This window comes from Mandrillus leucophaeus, unplaced genomic scaffold, assembly GCF_000951045.1.
Source record: "Mandrillus leucophaeus isolate KB7577 unplaced genomic scaffold, Mleu.le_1.0 Scaffold760, whole genome shotgun sequence".
NCBI lineage: Eukaryota > Metazoa > Chordata > Mammalia > Primates > Cercopithecidae > Mandrillus > Mandrillus leucophaeus.
The window spans coordinates 219,342-235,953 of NW_012108253.1; the positions used below are offsets into that span (position 1 = coordinate 219,342).

The 16,612-nt window shown below is 46.0% G+C and overlaps 2 protein-coding genes across 4 annotated transcripts in view; both read right to left on the reverse strand.

Moving 5' to 3' along the window:
* Window positions 1-3,135, reverse strand: part of BTN2A1 (butyrophilin, subfamily 2, member A1) — a 16,681-nt gene extending 13,546 nt beyond the window's left edge. Inside the window, exons 1-3 of the mRNA XM_011966418.1 lie at window positions 2,894-3,135; window positions 2,316-2,430; window positions 1,205-1,552 (exon numbers count right to left, since the gene is read on the reverse strand). Coding sequence (XP_011821808.1) covers window positions 1,205-1,552; window positions 2,316-2,400 — 433 coding nt within the window. The 5' untranslated portion in view covers window positions 2,401-2,430; window positions 2,894-3,135. The remainder of the gene's footprint in view (window positions 1-1,204; window positions 1,553-2,315; window positions 2,431-2,893) is intronic.
* A 4,349-nt stretch (window positions 3,136-7,484) lies between these two features.
* Window positions 7,485-16,612, reverse strand: part of LOC105529313 (butyrophilin subfamily 3 member A3) — a 19,646-nt gene continuing 10,518 nt past the window's right edge. Inside the window, exons 5-11 of one of the 3 annotated variants that reach the window (XM_011966424.1) lie at window positions 14,883-15,164; window positions 12,409-12,609; window positions 12,210-12,230; window positions 12,089-12,115; window positions 11,167-11,193; window positions 10,742-10,768; window positions 7,485-9,222 (exon numbers count right to left, since the gene is read on the reverse strand). In XM_011966424.1, coding sequence (XP_011821814.1) covers window positions 8,498-9,222; window positions 10,742-10,768; window positions 11,167-11,193; window positions 12,089-12,115; window positions 12,210-12,230; window positions 12,409-12,609; window positions 14,883-15,164 — 1,310 coding nt within the window. In that variant the 3' untranslated portion in view covers window positions 7,485-8,497. The remainder of the gene's footprint in view (window positions 9,223-10,741; window positions 10,769-11,166; window positions 11,194-12,088; window positions 12,116-12,209; window positions 12,231-12,408; window positions 12,610-14,882; window positions 15,165-16,612) is intronic. The other 2 variants (XM_011966425.1, XM_011966426.1) reach the window with 2 other exon arrangements.

The window sequence follows — 16,612 nt, forward strand, 5'->3', positions numbered from 1 at the left end:
CCTCTGGTCTGATGGAGTGAAATGCCACCACAGATTATCCCGCACCCGAAAGGCTTTTTCAGTCCTCAAATATATCTGTTTGTTGTTGTTGTTTAGTTTTTGATACAGAGTCTTACTCTGTCGCCCAGGCTGGAGTGATGTGGTAAGATCTCGTCTCCCTGCAACCTCTGCCTCCTGGGTTCAAGCAATTCTCATGCCTCAGGCTCCCAAGAAGTTGAGATTACAGGCACACTCCACAAAGCCTGGCTAATGTCTTTGTATTTTTAGTAGACATGGGGTTGCACCATGTTGGCCAGGCTGGTCTCGAGCTCCTGGCCTCAAGAAATCCACCTGCCTCTGCCTCCCAAAGTGCTCTTATTACAGGTGTGAGCTACCGTGCCCAGCCCAAATATACCTTTTAAAGCATAATACACTAACCCCAAATTGAACTAATCACTTAACTTCATTTTAACAAACTCCTAGAAATCTCAGTTTAAATGCATTTTTATGTTGAAGGCTTCCCTATTACCTCCCAGTGAACTTTGTAGTCTTTCTCTATGGAGTTAGCAGGAACTATGTATAATTTTGCTTCTGTATTTTGTCTTGCTTTAACGAAACCATCTATTTACAATAAGTCAATCTCTCTGCAATCAGCATTTTGGTAAAGAAGAAGTCAAAGTTAATATTTATCAAGAAATAAGATTTGATATGTTGCAGTTCTCTGGGTAATCGTTGTTGATTCCAGTTGTCTTGGAACAATTATTGACAGTGTCTCCTCTCATTCTCAGAAGTGCAACCTGGGAGGCAGAGGTTGCAGTGAGATGAGATTGTGCCAGCAAGGGTGCAATAGAGCAAGACTCTGTTTCAAAAAGAAAAAAAAAAAACAAAAGAAGTGCACAGCTCAATGCTAAGACAGGCATAAGACTTCTCTTCCGAGACTGACCATTTTCCCCTGCTCATGGCCTCAGCTGAATTCTGCGTGTGCTTCTCAAGAAGTGAAGCCCTTGGCTTAGCAGGGCAAACCCACTCGTGCAGCCCTTGTGCAGTAGGAAGGATTTTTCCCTGGAATTCCGTTTCCACAGGAAGAGTGTCCCTGTGGTATCTCCCTGTGGAAAGGGGATTCCAGAGAAAAATTTGCTGGTCTGCAATGGGCATGAGGTTAGGAGACATACTTTCCCCAGAGTCACACTGTGCCAAAGCAACAGAGCAAAATGAAGCAACGCACCTGCCACCACGAGGTGCAGGATGGCCTCATCGTAGGACCTGCCTTCTTGGAAGTAACAGCGGTAGGTGCCGTTCTCCTGAGCTGTGATGTTGTGTATGACCAGGGCCACGCTGCCCCTGCTGATGTCTTTGCTCACAAAGGTGGTTCTTCCTCGGTACTCCTCCATCTGCTCCTCTGTCCTCTCTCTCCCACCCTTATACACAAACACTGCGGGGAAGAACTGAGACCGGAACCACCGCACCTCCATGTCCTCAGCATTTTTCTCGGGTGACAGATGGCAGCGTAACGTAGTGTCTTCTCCAACCGTGGCCAGGATGGAATCAGTTGGCCCTACCACAATAAACTGGGCTGTTCAACAAAGCGGTAGAGTCAGACAAAGACACCAGCCATCACATCTCTAAGGCAAGAAAGGAAGCAGATACTCCAGGGATAAACATATTTTTTCCATGGCCATATGGTCTCTTTGGGCTGAGAAATCTGGGGACCAGTAGCTGTGGGTGTCAACAGCACTCCTGGGAGCAGTAACTATAAAATGTGCTTCTGCTTCATGAAGGAAACCCTGGGGAGCCCGCCCTGAGCACCCTCTGTCCACCCTGTGCCCTTGAGGGGTTTTTCCTCCATTCCCCAATCTAGCGCTGTGCCTGAGAGTAGTGTAAACTTGAGCTGTGCAATAGAGCACCTACCCACTAGCTAGTTCCAACTGAAATGAGCTCTAAGTATAAAATATACACAGGATTGTGAAGATTTAAAATTTCAGAATATTGGCTATCTTATTGGTAATATGGTGTATTAACTAAGTATTTAAATACTCATATTTGATTATTTGGGGCGAAACAAAACATAGTATACAGATTTATTTCATGTTTCTTTTTACTTTTTAAAATAAAAAGTAAAATTTAATTCTTTTTTGAAAATTTGCAACTGTACATGCACTTGGCCTTTGTGCCTCGCTGTGTTTCTTTTGGACAGTGCTGGTATAAATTCAGTGAACATGATCAGAATGAAAGGATAAGTCAGCAACTCCACAATCCTTTCTTTCTTTCCCTTTGCAGACTACAGGGTTGATGTTCCTTTCTGATAGGTAACAGCAGCAAGTGGGACACATCCCTACCTGAGACCAGTGCACACAGTCGGAGAAGGAGGAGGAGGAGGAGGGAGGCTGGCAGGGAGAAGTGTAGGGCAGCAGCTGGTTCCATGAGCACCCAGAGCAGGCAGGGACGGGAGGCCTAGGGTTACAGAGGAGAATCAGCCTAGGAGTCTTGGCACCTCAGTGCTGGTCGGGCTCAACCTCTCCCGTTACTCAAGTAGGTCTCATCAGTGCCCCAACTTCATGGAGTTCCCTGCATCCGAAGGCTCAGGTATCTCCCGAGAGAGGGATTCCTTAAACATTCCATGAAGTAAGCCATCAATGCAAAGATCAATGGGCCCTTTTCCGCCCTCCTCGGCTCACTTCTCTGGCCAGAGCCCGGTTTCTTCAGTTGTCGCTGGATTTGATCACACCCTCCTCCCTTCACTTCCCCCTCCCAGAGACCCAGGCCGGGCAGCCTGAGGTAAAGCCAGGCGAGGCCGCGACCCCCCACCGGTGGGCTTCCCCTCTCCCAGAACCCCGTCTCATGTCCACAGCAGATTCCGCTTCCCACACCTACTGTGCCCACCCCGGAGCTGTGGCGCCTTCCTTCCCTTTCCTACCTTCTAGAATTAACGTTGCGTTTTCTTTTCTCCTCTGGTTCTCAAATGACGATTCTCCAGTCGCCCCTCTTCTCTCCAAGCTGCCCAGGGGCACAGGTACTACTAGACACAAACCGTCCCAAAAGAGGAGAAAAAATTGGTCTTCCCCTTCCCCTAGGTCGCCATGTCTGGAGATGCAGGAACCGAGATCTGGACCACTGGGCTTCCACAGCCTCAAGATTTCCCTAAAGAGTTTAGAGTCCAGGATTGGCCGGGTGTGAGTGAACCAGCCAATGGTGTTGAGCCTTATTTCTCAGCAGTTACTAGGTAGAAAAACGGAATCAAAAATTTCAAGCAGCAAATAACCTTTCGAGATTATCGGGCCTTTTTATTTCCTTTTTCTTTGTTCGAAAGCAAGACTCTCTCTCTTTAAGATTCCTTGGGGAGATTCCCTTGGGTTTGTCACCGAGGTCGGTGGCTTTGCTGGTGTCCGCGAGGAGAGGCCTCTCTATGAAGAGGGCAATTTTGCTGGGGAGGAAACATGAGGAGGAAAACATAAGCCACCCTTTTTCCAAAGCCAGAGGACCCTTGTTCAAGTCGCTGGCTTTGGAGGTTGGCCTGGAGCACCGGAGGGCTTGGGGGAAGCAGGCATGGCTGGTGGGGGAGGGGTAGCAAAGGAAAGGAGACAGCAGTTGCAGTGGCTGTTATGAAGGCCTTGTCATTCATTACAAAGCTGTTGGATAAGAGGTGCTGAGAATCCTGAGTGAGGATCAAAAACCCTTTCCTTCAGGGAAGTGGCATTCTGGTGGCGGCAGAAGATGGAATTGACCAAAACTTTCTAGTTGTCCTTCACCTTCTAGATAGTAGGTGGTCAGGTTGGGTCCAAGAGCCACACACAAACACACACACCAGCACACATACCATCCTCCCGTCAACATCATCCCTCTCCCAAAGGCTCCAATTTGTAATTGTAAAGATATCTTCCAGAATAATCTTCCCGAGGCCCAGTTGTCAGTATTCCCCTCAAGTGTCTAAATGCTTAGTCTGGAGGCCTCCAATTCCCTTCTGATTCAATTCAAAACTGTGCAGTTAATACGCTAGCAATGGCTCCACAGTGGCCTTGTATCACAACATTGCACTCCCTGTGGCCAGCACTCCCTTTCCCACGCCATGCCTTTCACTTGAATTGTTTGCTCCATCTCTGACCCTTGAAATCCTGCCCAGGCTTCGTGACTACTTCCTCCAAAAATAACTCTGAATGTTCCTGCCTGAAGTGTTCTCAGCCTCTTCTGACACCTAAGTCTTTTGCTGTTCCCATGTCCTGTCTTGTATTATTGTTACTCAGGTATGAACTGTGTCTTTGCTGTGATGGGAGTACCTGCTTCTCAGGACAGACTTCTGCAGGATGTGATTCCTCTCACCTTACAGGGCCCAGCTCTAAGCTCTAAGCTCTGCTTTCAGCTGTTGTTCAATGCATGTGTGACATGCTCAGTGTAAGGTCATTCCCACCACATTATGGCCCAGTTCCTGGAGTCATTTGGCACCAGAGTGCGCGAGAGAGGTGCTAGTAGGATTAAGCCACTCTAGGTCAGGATTTCTAGGACTGGGAAGGAGGAACCAGTAGGTTCCTTCTGCAGAGAAGGCTCTTTGATGAGAATAAACTAAAGAAAGCTCGGAGAACTATTTTTTCCATTGAACTGACCCTTAAACTTTCTCTTTCTCATACAGTAGTCTCACACATCACCTGATGTTTCTCGATTATCATTCAAATAAGATTCTGGGTTGAGTGGCTCATGAGGGTAAATACATCAGTATTAGAACATTCCAAACAGGACTGGGCAGCCGTTGAGAAGAGGCAGAAGAGAAGGATGCAAGGGTCTAAGAGCATGGTCAGCCAGGATGAGATCTGACTTTATATTTTTTTACCTGAAGAAATAAGGCCCAGGGCTTCGAAGCAGCCCTTTTGCCAGAAGCATCCAGCTAAGCCAGGCCTCAGCCTCTGCCAAAGTTGATCTGAGCCAGAGGGAAACATGTGTGTTCTGAGAAGAAAGAGGATCAGTTGAAGATGGGGTAGCTTAGAAAGAAATCAAGTTCTACTGGGGTGTGCCCGGTTAGATAGTAACAACCTAACCCAACCATGCTCTGTAGTGGGAGGGATAGAGACAGGAAGGGTTACTTCAGCAAGGTTCTTTATGGACCTGCCAACCATGGAAGAACCAGGACACAGGGTGAGCACTGATTCCCTTTTGCTTTGCAATAAACTACCGTCTTTGAAGGTAATATGGGTGTGTCATCTCCAGCTATGGAGTACTCCCAGGGGAGGCCTAGACATCTTGGCACACAGAAAATCCATTCCTACTCTGCCCTGTTCAAATTCTAGATTCCTGACCCACAGAATCACTGAACATATTATAATAGTTGCGTAAGCTTCTGAATATCAGGACTATAGCAATATTAATGAGTACATTTATCTTGCCTCAAAAGAACAATTTTTTTCAAAGAGAAGAAATGATACTGAGTTTCTAAAAGAACCAAACACAAGAAATTTGCCTAAATTCTTTCCATCTTGTAGCCTTCTCTCTGCTCATCGGCTTTGGTGTTCTCTCTGCAATCCACCATTGTTTAGTCCACACCATGAATGGAACAGTTCCTCCCACAGCTCCCATGCACATCTGCTACAGGTGTAACTGGTCACATGTCACTTGGTCCTCTGGCCTAGCCTGGGTCAGGTGTCCATCCCAGACCCAGTCCATGTGGTGAGGCTGCAGTGCCACGTGATATGGACATGTATTGGAAGAAAAGAGGTCACTAATGCTAAATGTGGTACAGGGAGGGTAGAGAGACCTTGAAAGGCGTTCACTATATTCTCAGAGGCAGAGCCCTTAGAACAGGCACTGTTGATGTCCCATCCCATATTCTCTTGGCCTATCACAGTTTGCCAATAGCTAAGGCACAGTTTTCTGCAAGGATGACAACCTCCCCACCTCCAGTGAGTATTTCGCTTCTCCTTTGCCTGTGAGCTTTATCACACCCGTGATAGTTGCTTTTCTGCAGTTACATAGCCCAATCTTAAAGTGCATTAGAATTAACACTCCCAGGCCAACCTTCAACCAATTCAAGCAAAGGAGGATGGGAAGTGGAGATAAAGTCCCAGGTCCCATAGTCCTTAGGAAGATTCTGAGCTGTATCACACATTTCATATGGTTTCTTACAGAGTCCTAAAAGGGATTGAGCCAAGTTATCCACATGGTAACTGACTCATGAGTGAACCCTTTATCCCATTTCTCATGTAAGTGGCTTTCTTTCATTTCTCAAATTGTTTCTGCACTTGTGTTTCCTGGGATCACTTCCCAAATCAGTGTGGTGAGCTGAATAGTGCTCCCCCTACCCACCCTTTGAGCTATATCCACTACGAAAGTTATGAAAAGAATGTATAACACGGTAAAATGAATTTTACACAGAATTAAGGTTATGGACCTTAAAATAGAAAGATTATTCTAAATTGTCTGGGTGATCTCAGTTTAATCATAGGAGTCTTTAAAAGTAAAAGGCAGACTGAGCGCAGTGGCTCATGCCTACAACCCCAGCACTTTGGGAGACCAAGGTGGGTAGATTGCTTGAGCTCAGGAGTTTGAGACCAGCCTGGGCAACTTGGTGAGACCCTGTCTCTACAGGAAAATACTCCGGCATGGTGATGTGGGCCTGTGGTCCCAGCTACTTGGGAAGCTAAGGTGGGTGAATTGCTTGAGCCCAGGGGACAAAGTATGTGGTGAGCCGAGATCACGCCACTGCACTTCAGTCTGGGTGACAAAGCGAGTCCCTGTCAAAGAAGGAAGAAAAAAAAAAAGGAGGAGGTAAAAAGAATCAGAGAGATACAATGGAGAAAAAGATCTGGGAGATGAACCTCAATGCACTGTTACCGCTTTGAAGATGGAGGAAGGGAGCTAGGAGCCAGAGTGTGGCAGCCTCTAGAAATGGGTAAAAACCAGGAAACTGGGACCTCAGTCCTATAGATGAAAGGATCTGATTCGGACAACAGTCTGAATAAGCAAGGAAACAGATTCTTCCTTAGAGACTCCAGAAAGGAATCCACCCTGCAGACACCTTGATTCTAGCCTGGTGAGATCCCTGTGGGACTGACTTCTCACCTACAGAACAGTGAGATAATACATTTGTGTTGCTTTAAGTTTATGAATTTCTGAGGCCAGGCATGGTGGCTCATGCCTGTAATCTCAGCACTGTGGGAGGCCGAGGTGGGTGGATCACGAGGTCAGGAGATTGAGACCATCCTGGACACCATGGGGAAATCCTGTCTGTACTAAAAATACAAAAAATTAGCTGGGTGTGGTTGCACGCACCTGTAGTCCCAGCTACTTGGGAGACTGAGGCAGGAGAATCACTTGAACCTGGGAGGCAGAGGTTGCAGTGAGCTGAGATTGTGCCACTGTACTCCAGCCTGGGAGTAGAACAAAGAGAATACATCCAATAAGGGTTTTGTGAAAATGCTGCAGTGAGGTAAACTGAGACTGTGGTGAGTACAGTGAGTGTGCAGACTACTTTACTTTACTGTGCTGAGTAGACACCACAGTCTAGAAAAAGCCAAGTTGAAGAGTAAGCATTATTAACACTTTATTAAACAGCTAGAACTTGACAACCACTTGCCAAGTAGAGGGGATACAGTGGTGAGCATTAATAGTGATGACAATGAGGAGCAGTTTTCCCTAGCAGGCATCAGTTGAAAGGAATATGGGTTTAACATCCACCAATGATCAGGGGTGGACAGACCTATTTCCAGAAGACTGAGTCCATAGCGGGATTAAAACCATCCCTGTAATTCTTCTAGCTTCCTTCATCCAAATTTCCTATATCACAGAGAGTCTTTAGGGTATTTGTTCTGCCTGGAAACCTTGACTGTAGGAAGGCTGGCTCTGGCTGCGCGATCACTTATCACATTTGTTGGGTGGGCACACATCTCTTTCACGTGATTTATCAAGTGTGGCCTCTAGTCTCTTTCCAAGTCACATGTCATGTGGGTACTATGAGGTTATTCTCTCAACCAAGACACTCTGCAGAGCTAATCTAAGGAGTGTTGTGTCTAAGGCTCTGATAATCAGCTGGGAAGGAGTCAATAGGGGTGTCAACTCCACAACCACTTACAATTATCTCTACCCTGGAGCTGTTCTGGGAAGAAAACTTCAGGGCTACATGGGGGCTCTTCCCAGGGAAAAAAATCGGGCTGGAAAAGAATGGGCAATTAGCCAGGGACTGAGGCTGAACATCTCCTAACTACACAAATTACCGTAGGAGTTATGTAAGTTACTTAAAGTTGCCCTGCCTCAGCTTTCATACTTGCAAAATGAGACCACCCCATGGGGTGTTGTGACATTCAAAGGAGTGACATCCACCAAAGCTTACAACACAGCACTCAGAACAGTTTAAATTATCTGTTAATATTAGCTATTGCTGTTTAAATCCCAGCTCTGTTGTTCACTAGTCATGTCTGCTTTGTAAAGTTAATTCACCTTTCTGTACCCCAGTTTCCTTATTTGTATAAAGGAACAATAGGTGGTACCAAACTCAAACAACTGTCATATGGAATAATTGAATGAATATCAGTAAAGTGCTTCAGTGCGTGCCTGTAGCTTTATGGTTCTGATTGGTGTTGTGGAGGGGGAGGCCATCAACTCCAGGGTGGGCAGGGAGAAGCAGAGCTGTTGCTTCAGCCTGAGGCTCCCCACTTTCATTAACTAAGCCTGGGGCCACTAGTGTCTCCAGGGAATGATCAGGCACTAGGTCAGGATTGGGGGAACTCTCTACTTGTTTTGGTATTGGGCAAATGGTCAGGGCAGTGGGCTCCAAGGTCAAAATTCTGAATACAGGATACAGAGGCTCAGAGAAAGTGGTGTGCGGAAAGGTGTAGATATGAGATCCATCCGTGGCATTGTAGAATGAGATATCTCCAGTCTCATAATCCAGGAAGATTCCCACTTTCCTAGGGGGCTCAGGAAGTTTCAGGTTTGTTCTGGGATCAGTGAGAGCCCGATACTTATTCCCATCAGTCAGCCCCATGGTCCAGTATCCATTCTCTGGTGTCATTTTGACCCAACCTTTTTTCCTCTCCACGTTTTTACTACACACCCCAATATGCCATTCTTTTCTGTCCCCCACTTCCACTTCCCAGAAATGTCTCCCTGATGTGAAGTTTTCACGGCCAAGCACACAGTAACGCCATTCAAATCTCTCAGGGTTGTCTGGCAGATCCCACGGCTCTTCGGCACGCTGCACACTCCTCTGGTCCTCAGAAACAAGGAGGATGGCATTTGCCGTGTCTGGATCCAGAATCACATCCGCTGCAGAGAGTTTGAGGAGGTGTCCATGGGGTCAGCCATTTTTCCTGGATTTCAGAGCCTCAGCATGCAAGGCCTGGACCATGCTGAGGAGGTCCTTACAGAACCTGGCGTCCCTAGCCTGCCCTGAATTTGACTGTCTCATCAGTGTTGTGGGAGAAAGCTCAAGGGGTCTTGTGTCCAGAGGGGAAATGAAAGTAAGGTCAGTATCTGCCTAATCCAATACCCTGATGCTGCCCCAGGAAGCAACAAGGATCCTCTTGCTACATTTTTCTTGTTTCCCTCCCCACACTGACTCTGCCCCCTAATGCTTTATAATCAGAGGTTACTTTTCAATCTTCACTCTACCACTCATGAACTAAATGAGTTCCCCTTTTCTGCAGTCTATTTTTCCGTACATCCAATTTATTTAACAAGGTGGAGCCTCATCTGAAGCATTTCCTCACCTGAAAAACGGGGATAAAAATATGAATCTCTAGCATAGTATAGGGGAATCATTTATTCAGCCCACAGCAGGGCATGAAGGAAGCTCCTGATGTTCTAATAGCTGCAAGGCAGTCTCTGTGCTGGGCTCTGTGGGGGGCCCCAGATTCACTCTCCAACCTTCAGCTTTCTCCACCTTCTTCTGGGCCCCAGGAATCTGTACTCTAAGGACAGTGCCACTGGGCTCCCTTGTTCTCTGGTTTGCTGTTGGGTTTGGCCAATGGGAGGCCCTGATAGAAGATCGGAAGAAGAAAGAAAGGAGAGACACACCATTTGTTTTCCTGCTTCCTCCCTGCCAGCAGCAGCTGGTGCTGCTCTAACAAGGCCTGATGACTCTTCTCAGGAAGCCCTGTCTTTGCGCTACTTTTCTCTGGTTTCCAGTAACTGCCTCCCCTCCCTAGGAGTGGAGACAGCTCCCCACTGTTGGGAACCATGGGGGCACTGCACTTTTCCTTGTTGCTTTCCCTTAACCCTCCTTTCTGCAAACCTTCAACCACGCAGTGTGAACTCGTCATCTCTTTCTAACTAGGTTTTTAACCAATGGATATTTATTATTCCTTCAGTCTTCACCTCAACCCCAACAAAACACAGATTGCAATTTTCGTTTAAAAATGTGGAGGCCAAAGCTCAGAAGCATTAAATCCTTTGAGGTGACACAGGCGGTAGGTGGCATGAGAAGCCTAGGAAGGGTAAAGTTCTTTGGGCAGGCATCACCTCCTCTCCTTGGCATTTCCACCCTCACTCTCCCTGCAGTATCACTCAGTGCGTATCTCCTTCCCCTCAGCTCTACCCTTTATGTGTCTTCCTTCCCAGGAAGGTCTGAGGAAGCCCAAGAGAGCAATTCTTTCTGGTTACCCGGGCTCTCAGCAGGAAGGGTCTTGGAGATGGGCCCACTTTTCAGATTGGGATTTAATGTTGTCTATCCCAAACTCTCTTAGTCAAGGGAAGTTTTCTTCCCCAAATCACAAGAGTTGGAGGAGGAAAAAGGCATACGGTCCCTCAGGTTGTTGGTCCAGGGAACACATAGTGATTTACTCACCAGGCTTGAAGAGGGCCATTTTCCATTCTGAAAGGAAGGAGACACAGATAAGAAAAAGATCAATAGTTTTGTTTTTTCTCCACTCCATTCTCCTTTCACTACACGTTTTCTCTCCTTTTCTTCAGCGTCTCTTCTAGGGTTCAGCTTCCCTCCTGCACAGGTCTGATGGATCAGAGGTGGCACCTTCTAAACAATGTCATGAGGGGTGCAGGCTGCACGGCTATGCTTTGCCTGGGCATGTGCAGGGTCAGGAGTCTCTCAGAGGCTCCAGAAAAGCAGAAGTCAACCCCGTACCATGCCAGATTGAGTCTATGGGTTAGAACTGATTAATCCAACTGAGAACGTCAATGAGTCACAGCAGAGAAAAGGTTGAAATGTTCATGGTACACGACCCGGCAAACCCAGAGAGCATCAGGCTCACTCACCATGATAGGCCAAAGACTTCTCTCCCCCTACAATGAAAGAAAGACAGAGATGTCACATGAACACTGCCTTTGCTCTGTTGGTCCCTTCCCCTTCCTTTTGCGTCCATCTAGTCTTTCTTTTTGACCATTTCACCCTTCCCTATGGTCTCACTCTGCATGCTGAATTCTCTCTTCACCTCTTCTTCTTAATATCCAGTCTGGGAACATTGGCTGGATGCTAGTGGCAATGCAGTCACTGTGAGAGTTCCTTCCCAATGGAACCCACCTAATCTATTTTGAATCTGTCTATACTCCTGTGCCTGGGCATAGGTGTCACCATGTCTATAGGTGAATGTCTAGGAGTACAAGATCCATCCTTGTCAATCTGTATCATTTCCTACCTTGCTCTAAAAAGAATTTGGGAAATTTAATGCACAATTTCAGGGACTAGTTTTGAAAGCAGTTATGATAAATCTGTACGAACTGAGCCACTGTAGCTACTCCTCTTTATTAGACACACTTTACTCCCGCTCTCTTTTCTGATTTTCTTATCTCTTAAATCTTCCCTTCTTGTTTTCCTTTCAACCTCCTCTAGATTATGGAAAACAATATGTAAGGTTCCTGCCATAGAAAATGCACCTCATCCTTCTCTTCCCTCTCCCTTTTGAAGTGCACTCCTGGATATTCCTCAGTGCTTTTGGGGCATAAATGTCTGTGGCCCCTAGTACAAAGAGATTGAAGACCTCTTTTTCTTTTCTTAGAGAGAGAGAGAAGAGAGAGACTCCTTCTGGGTGGTTTCTCCAAAGAGCCACACTTATTTTCTTTTCGTGAGTAAGGGGATCTAACCAGTTTTCAATCCTGGGCAAAGACTTATGGGATGGAAAATTTCCAAGCAGAAGAGAGTCCTAGATTCCAATTCAGAGAAAATGTCAGAGTCACTCACGAGCCATGTACTGGATTTTTCTCCACTCTGCAATGGAATGAACAGGGAAGGAACAGTTATCAAGGTGCTCAAAGTGGGGATAAGAAGACATGCCTGGATCTCTGGGGGAATGGGAACTTACTGAGTTCCTCCTGGAGCTTCTCTGGAAAATAAGCAAAAAAAGAGAGAGAGAGAGAAAAAAAAAAAGAACAGTTATGGGTGAGGGGGATTTCGGGAAAATAAACCTTAAACATGATGCAGCGCCAGGACGGGTATGGGGGTGAGATCTTTGGGCTGGGCATGAAAGCCTGCGGCTTAGATTCTCTGTTTTCTTTGGATACCTCTTAGGCTTATTTCCTGCTTTGTTGCAGCATATTCCATTTCTTTCATCTCTCGCTCTCTTTCTGTCTCCCTGGACAGGGCAATTTTTTCCTTCTGTTGTCTCCACAAGAAGTAACTGGCTCCTGCGAGAAGCAGCAGCGAGATAGGCAGGGTCCCTGCCAGGGCTGTGATCCAGGGCTGGGCGTTCCTGAAGAAGGGGTCTGTGAAAGGGAGAGCTGTGAGTCATGGGCGCTGGTGCACTCAGCCTCCCCAACCTTAGCGCCCCAAGCTTTAGCTGCTCAGTCCAGGTTGGGGGCATGGAATCTATCTCATTAGGTTAAATAAGTGCCCTCTCCCTAAAGTCTCAGAGGACCGTAGAGAACACTTTGGTAAACCCTCACTATAAGATACTGCTGTTACTATCTTGAGAGGTCTGCCTCTCATATGGAAATTAACTTGGGCAGAGTCATACTCATTTTTTTCTAAATATTTTTTCAACCAGTAACACATTTACATGGTTCAAAAATGACGTAAACGTAGAGTCATGCAACTCTCCCATCTACCTAGTACTCCCTCCCTCCATCTATTAACTTCTCCTTGGTTCACTTAATATGATGCTTAGGGACATAAACTGTGGAGTCAGAGGGCATGGGTTTAAATGCTGGCTCCCCCATGTGACTAGCAGTGTGATGCTGGACTACTTATATAATCTCTCTGTTTGTAGTGGCCTATTCTATTAAATGAGGGTAATGATAATACCCATCTCCTGAGGTTAGAAGAATTAAATTAATACTTATAAAGGGCCTGATGGGCTTGGCACAGTGGCTTATGCCTGTAATCCCAGCACTTTGTGAGGCCAAGGCAGGCAGACCTTGATCAGGAGTTCGAGACCAGCTTGGCCAACATGGTGAAAACCCATGTTTACTAAAATTACAAAAATTAGCTGGATGTAGTGGCATGTTTCTGTAATCCCAACTACTAGGGAGGCTGAGGCTGTAGAATTGCTTCAGCCCAGGAAGGGGAACTTGCAGTGAGTCAAGATTGTCCACAGCATTCCAGCCTGGGTGGCAGAGTGAGCCTCTGTCTCTAAATAAGTAAATAAAGTGCCTGATGTAGAGCGAGCCTTACAAAATCGCTTGTTAAATTTTAAAAATGTAAATTAAATAACACAATCAAGAACTAGAAAAGTCCATTAAAGTATGTTCCTATTTTTCCTCTTGTTTAAACTAAAAATAACATTCTATACACATCACTCTGCATCTCACTCTTCTGTGTAAAGTGTGTCTTGGAGATCTTTCCACATTAGTATAGAGAGAATTATCTCTTTTCTTTCACAACTGGGCAGTATTCCCTTGTATGGAAGTTCACCATCAGTTAGCATCTGTATAGCTTCTAACGTTTTACAATCATAATCAAGAAACTTCTTACAGGCTAGGCTGGTGACTCGCACTTGTAATCCCAGCACCTTGGGAGGCTGAGACAGGCAGATCAATTGGAGTCAGGAGTTTGAAACCAGCTTGGCCAACATGGTGAAACCACATCTCTAGCAAAAATATAAAAATTGGCCAGTTGTGGTGGTGCGTGCTTGGCCGGCTAGGGGAGGCTGAGACAGGAGGATCTCTTGAATTGAAGAGGAGGAGGTTGCAGTAAGCTGAGATTGCACCATTGCACTCCAGCCTGGGCAGAAGAGTGAGACTCCCTCTCCAAAACCAAACAAACAAACAATCAACAAACAAACAAACAATCAACAAACAAACAAAAAAACCCCAGAAACCTTTTACATGGATCATCTCATACAAATGCAAGCATATCCCAGAACTGGAATTTTGGATCAATAAATACATAGTTTGGATAGATTCCCCAATAGAGCTTGTGCTAATGCACACCAAAAATACAAGTGACACGACCAAATGACTGAGAATCACTGCCTTCCTACATTCCTGCTATAATCATGTGTTATCAAGCAAGGCAGTGTGGTTTTGAGTTTTGCCAATATCGTAAGTGAAAAATTATTTCCTATATATTTCCCTAATGAGTGAGATAGAGCACCCTTTTGTGGGTTATTTCCTTTCCTGTGAATTAACAATTCTGGACCTTTGTTAACATTTTTTACTCAGTTTTCAGAATCTTCTGTTTCAAAAAGATTAGCTCTTTCTCTATGAGTTTGTAAATATATATATGTTTTCCCATTTTGTCATTTGACTTTACATAAGGAGCTTATCTTAACGTTTCTCCCCAATTCCCACTGCCTGTCACACTTTCTGTTTCTGTCAGACAGGAAGTAATCAGTAAATGTTTGTGGCGTGAACAGCTCTGTGGAGTGGGGAAGCTCCCCTGGAGCAGGGAGTGGCCTCCAGGTCCCTGCTTTGAGCCTTACATGCAGTGCAGAGACCCAGGTTGACCGCAGAGACTCACACAGTAGAGACTCACACATTCCCTTTCATCAACTGCCACAGCTCAGCTCGGTAAAGCTGAGGCCAAGCAGGGTACTGACCTGTGATGGAAATGCTGGCTGTCTTTTCCAGGCCGAGGAGGGAATTTCTGATGATGCAGGATACACCCTTCCCAGAGCTGCCTCTCATGATCACGGATGCTGCTATTGCATACAGGCCCACTCCATCTGCAACCACAGGTGCTTTCACAGCCGGGATGTCCTCTCCCTTGTCGTTGCTCCACTGTATTTGGGGTTGTGGGTACCAGCCAGTGGACCTACACTCCAGATGGATCCCTCCATCCTCATAACCTTTCACTTCAATGTGAAGATCAGAACCCAATGCTGTGGAAGGTTAAATTGACATAAATTCTTGAGAACTCCTGTATCAGGGAGAGTCTCAATAGGAATCAATGGCAGACTCACATTTGATAATTCTAGAAAGATTTCATTCAGGAGTTATTTACACAAGTGTGGTCATGATGAGAAGAAAACTAAATGGGCTAGTGCAGTATCCCAGGGTCAGTAAGGTGGGGCTATTCCCACCCACCCCAATTATCAGAGGGAGGAGAAGAGGGATGTGTTCCGTAGACATAAAAGAAGAGATTGATGCATTGAGGACTTTCTTGAGTTGACCTGTGACCTTCAGCAAGGCAATGCAGCCATCCTGAGGGTATCTTGCAGTCAGGAAGCCAGGGAATAAGCACCCAGACCTCTCTCCCTTTTCTCTTCTTCCTACCATTGTCTTCTATAGCTCCCCTTAAACCAAACCCAACCAGAAGCCATGAGGCAAGGGATTGCACTGAGAAAGAAAAAAGTTGTCCTCGGCATCTGGAACCTGACACCAGGTCTTGGTATCCACCTGTTGAACATGAACAATTTCACAGAACACAAACAATAGTACTTTATCACTGTGACAGATCATGGGAAATACAAGACCACCCCACATCATGTGTGAGTGCAGAGAAAAACATGAACATCGTACAAACCACAACAATGACCAAACATCCCCCATCGGCAATGAGGAATTTCTGCCTCTTCATCAGTTACAGCTTTAGTTTCACCCTAGTCTCCTTCCTCCTGGATAAGCTTGATTAAGGCTCCCGCTCGTAGAATTCGTCTCCTGACACCTTCCTGACAGTATCTCATCCAGAGCAGAGTGCTAAGTCTATAAACCATCCCCCAAATCCCCTAACACAAGCCCACATTGTATAAGTCTGCTCTAAAACTTCCTTACTGAGATACTGCCAAAGCTCCCCATGATGTGTGTTCTTCCTCACTGCAACAAGTAAGAAACATGCCTTATTCTACTACAAAAATGTTTCTGGGAGTCACTGATTGGAAAACACTGGCAGCAGATACAGTCACTATTCCACCTCCCAGGGCCCATGGTAGTGTGCACTTGGAGACACAACAGAAGCCGTCTGTTACACAACTAAACCAAAATGACTGTGTACCAGTCACTGAAGAGGTGATTTCTAATGCTTCCTATCCTTCGTCCTTCATTTCCCTTATATCTCTGGTCTCCAGCGGGAGGGAGTTGTTTACTTGAGCATGTATGGTATAGCAGGAATTCTTTCTAAAGAAGGAGTGTGTCTTTCTTAAGGACCTCAGGGAAGCTAAGTTGGAAGGCAGTGCAGTCAATTGCTAGTGATCAGCCAGGAGTGTCTGCAGTGCTTTTGGAAGAGGGACTCTGCCTCTGCTCTAGATCCTACAGAGAAATGTTCTCAGAACCAAACCTGGAGGCTCACCTGCAACCTTCAGCTCCACCAGGGCTTTTTCATAGAAGTCAC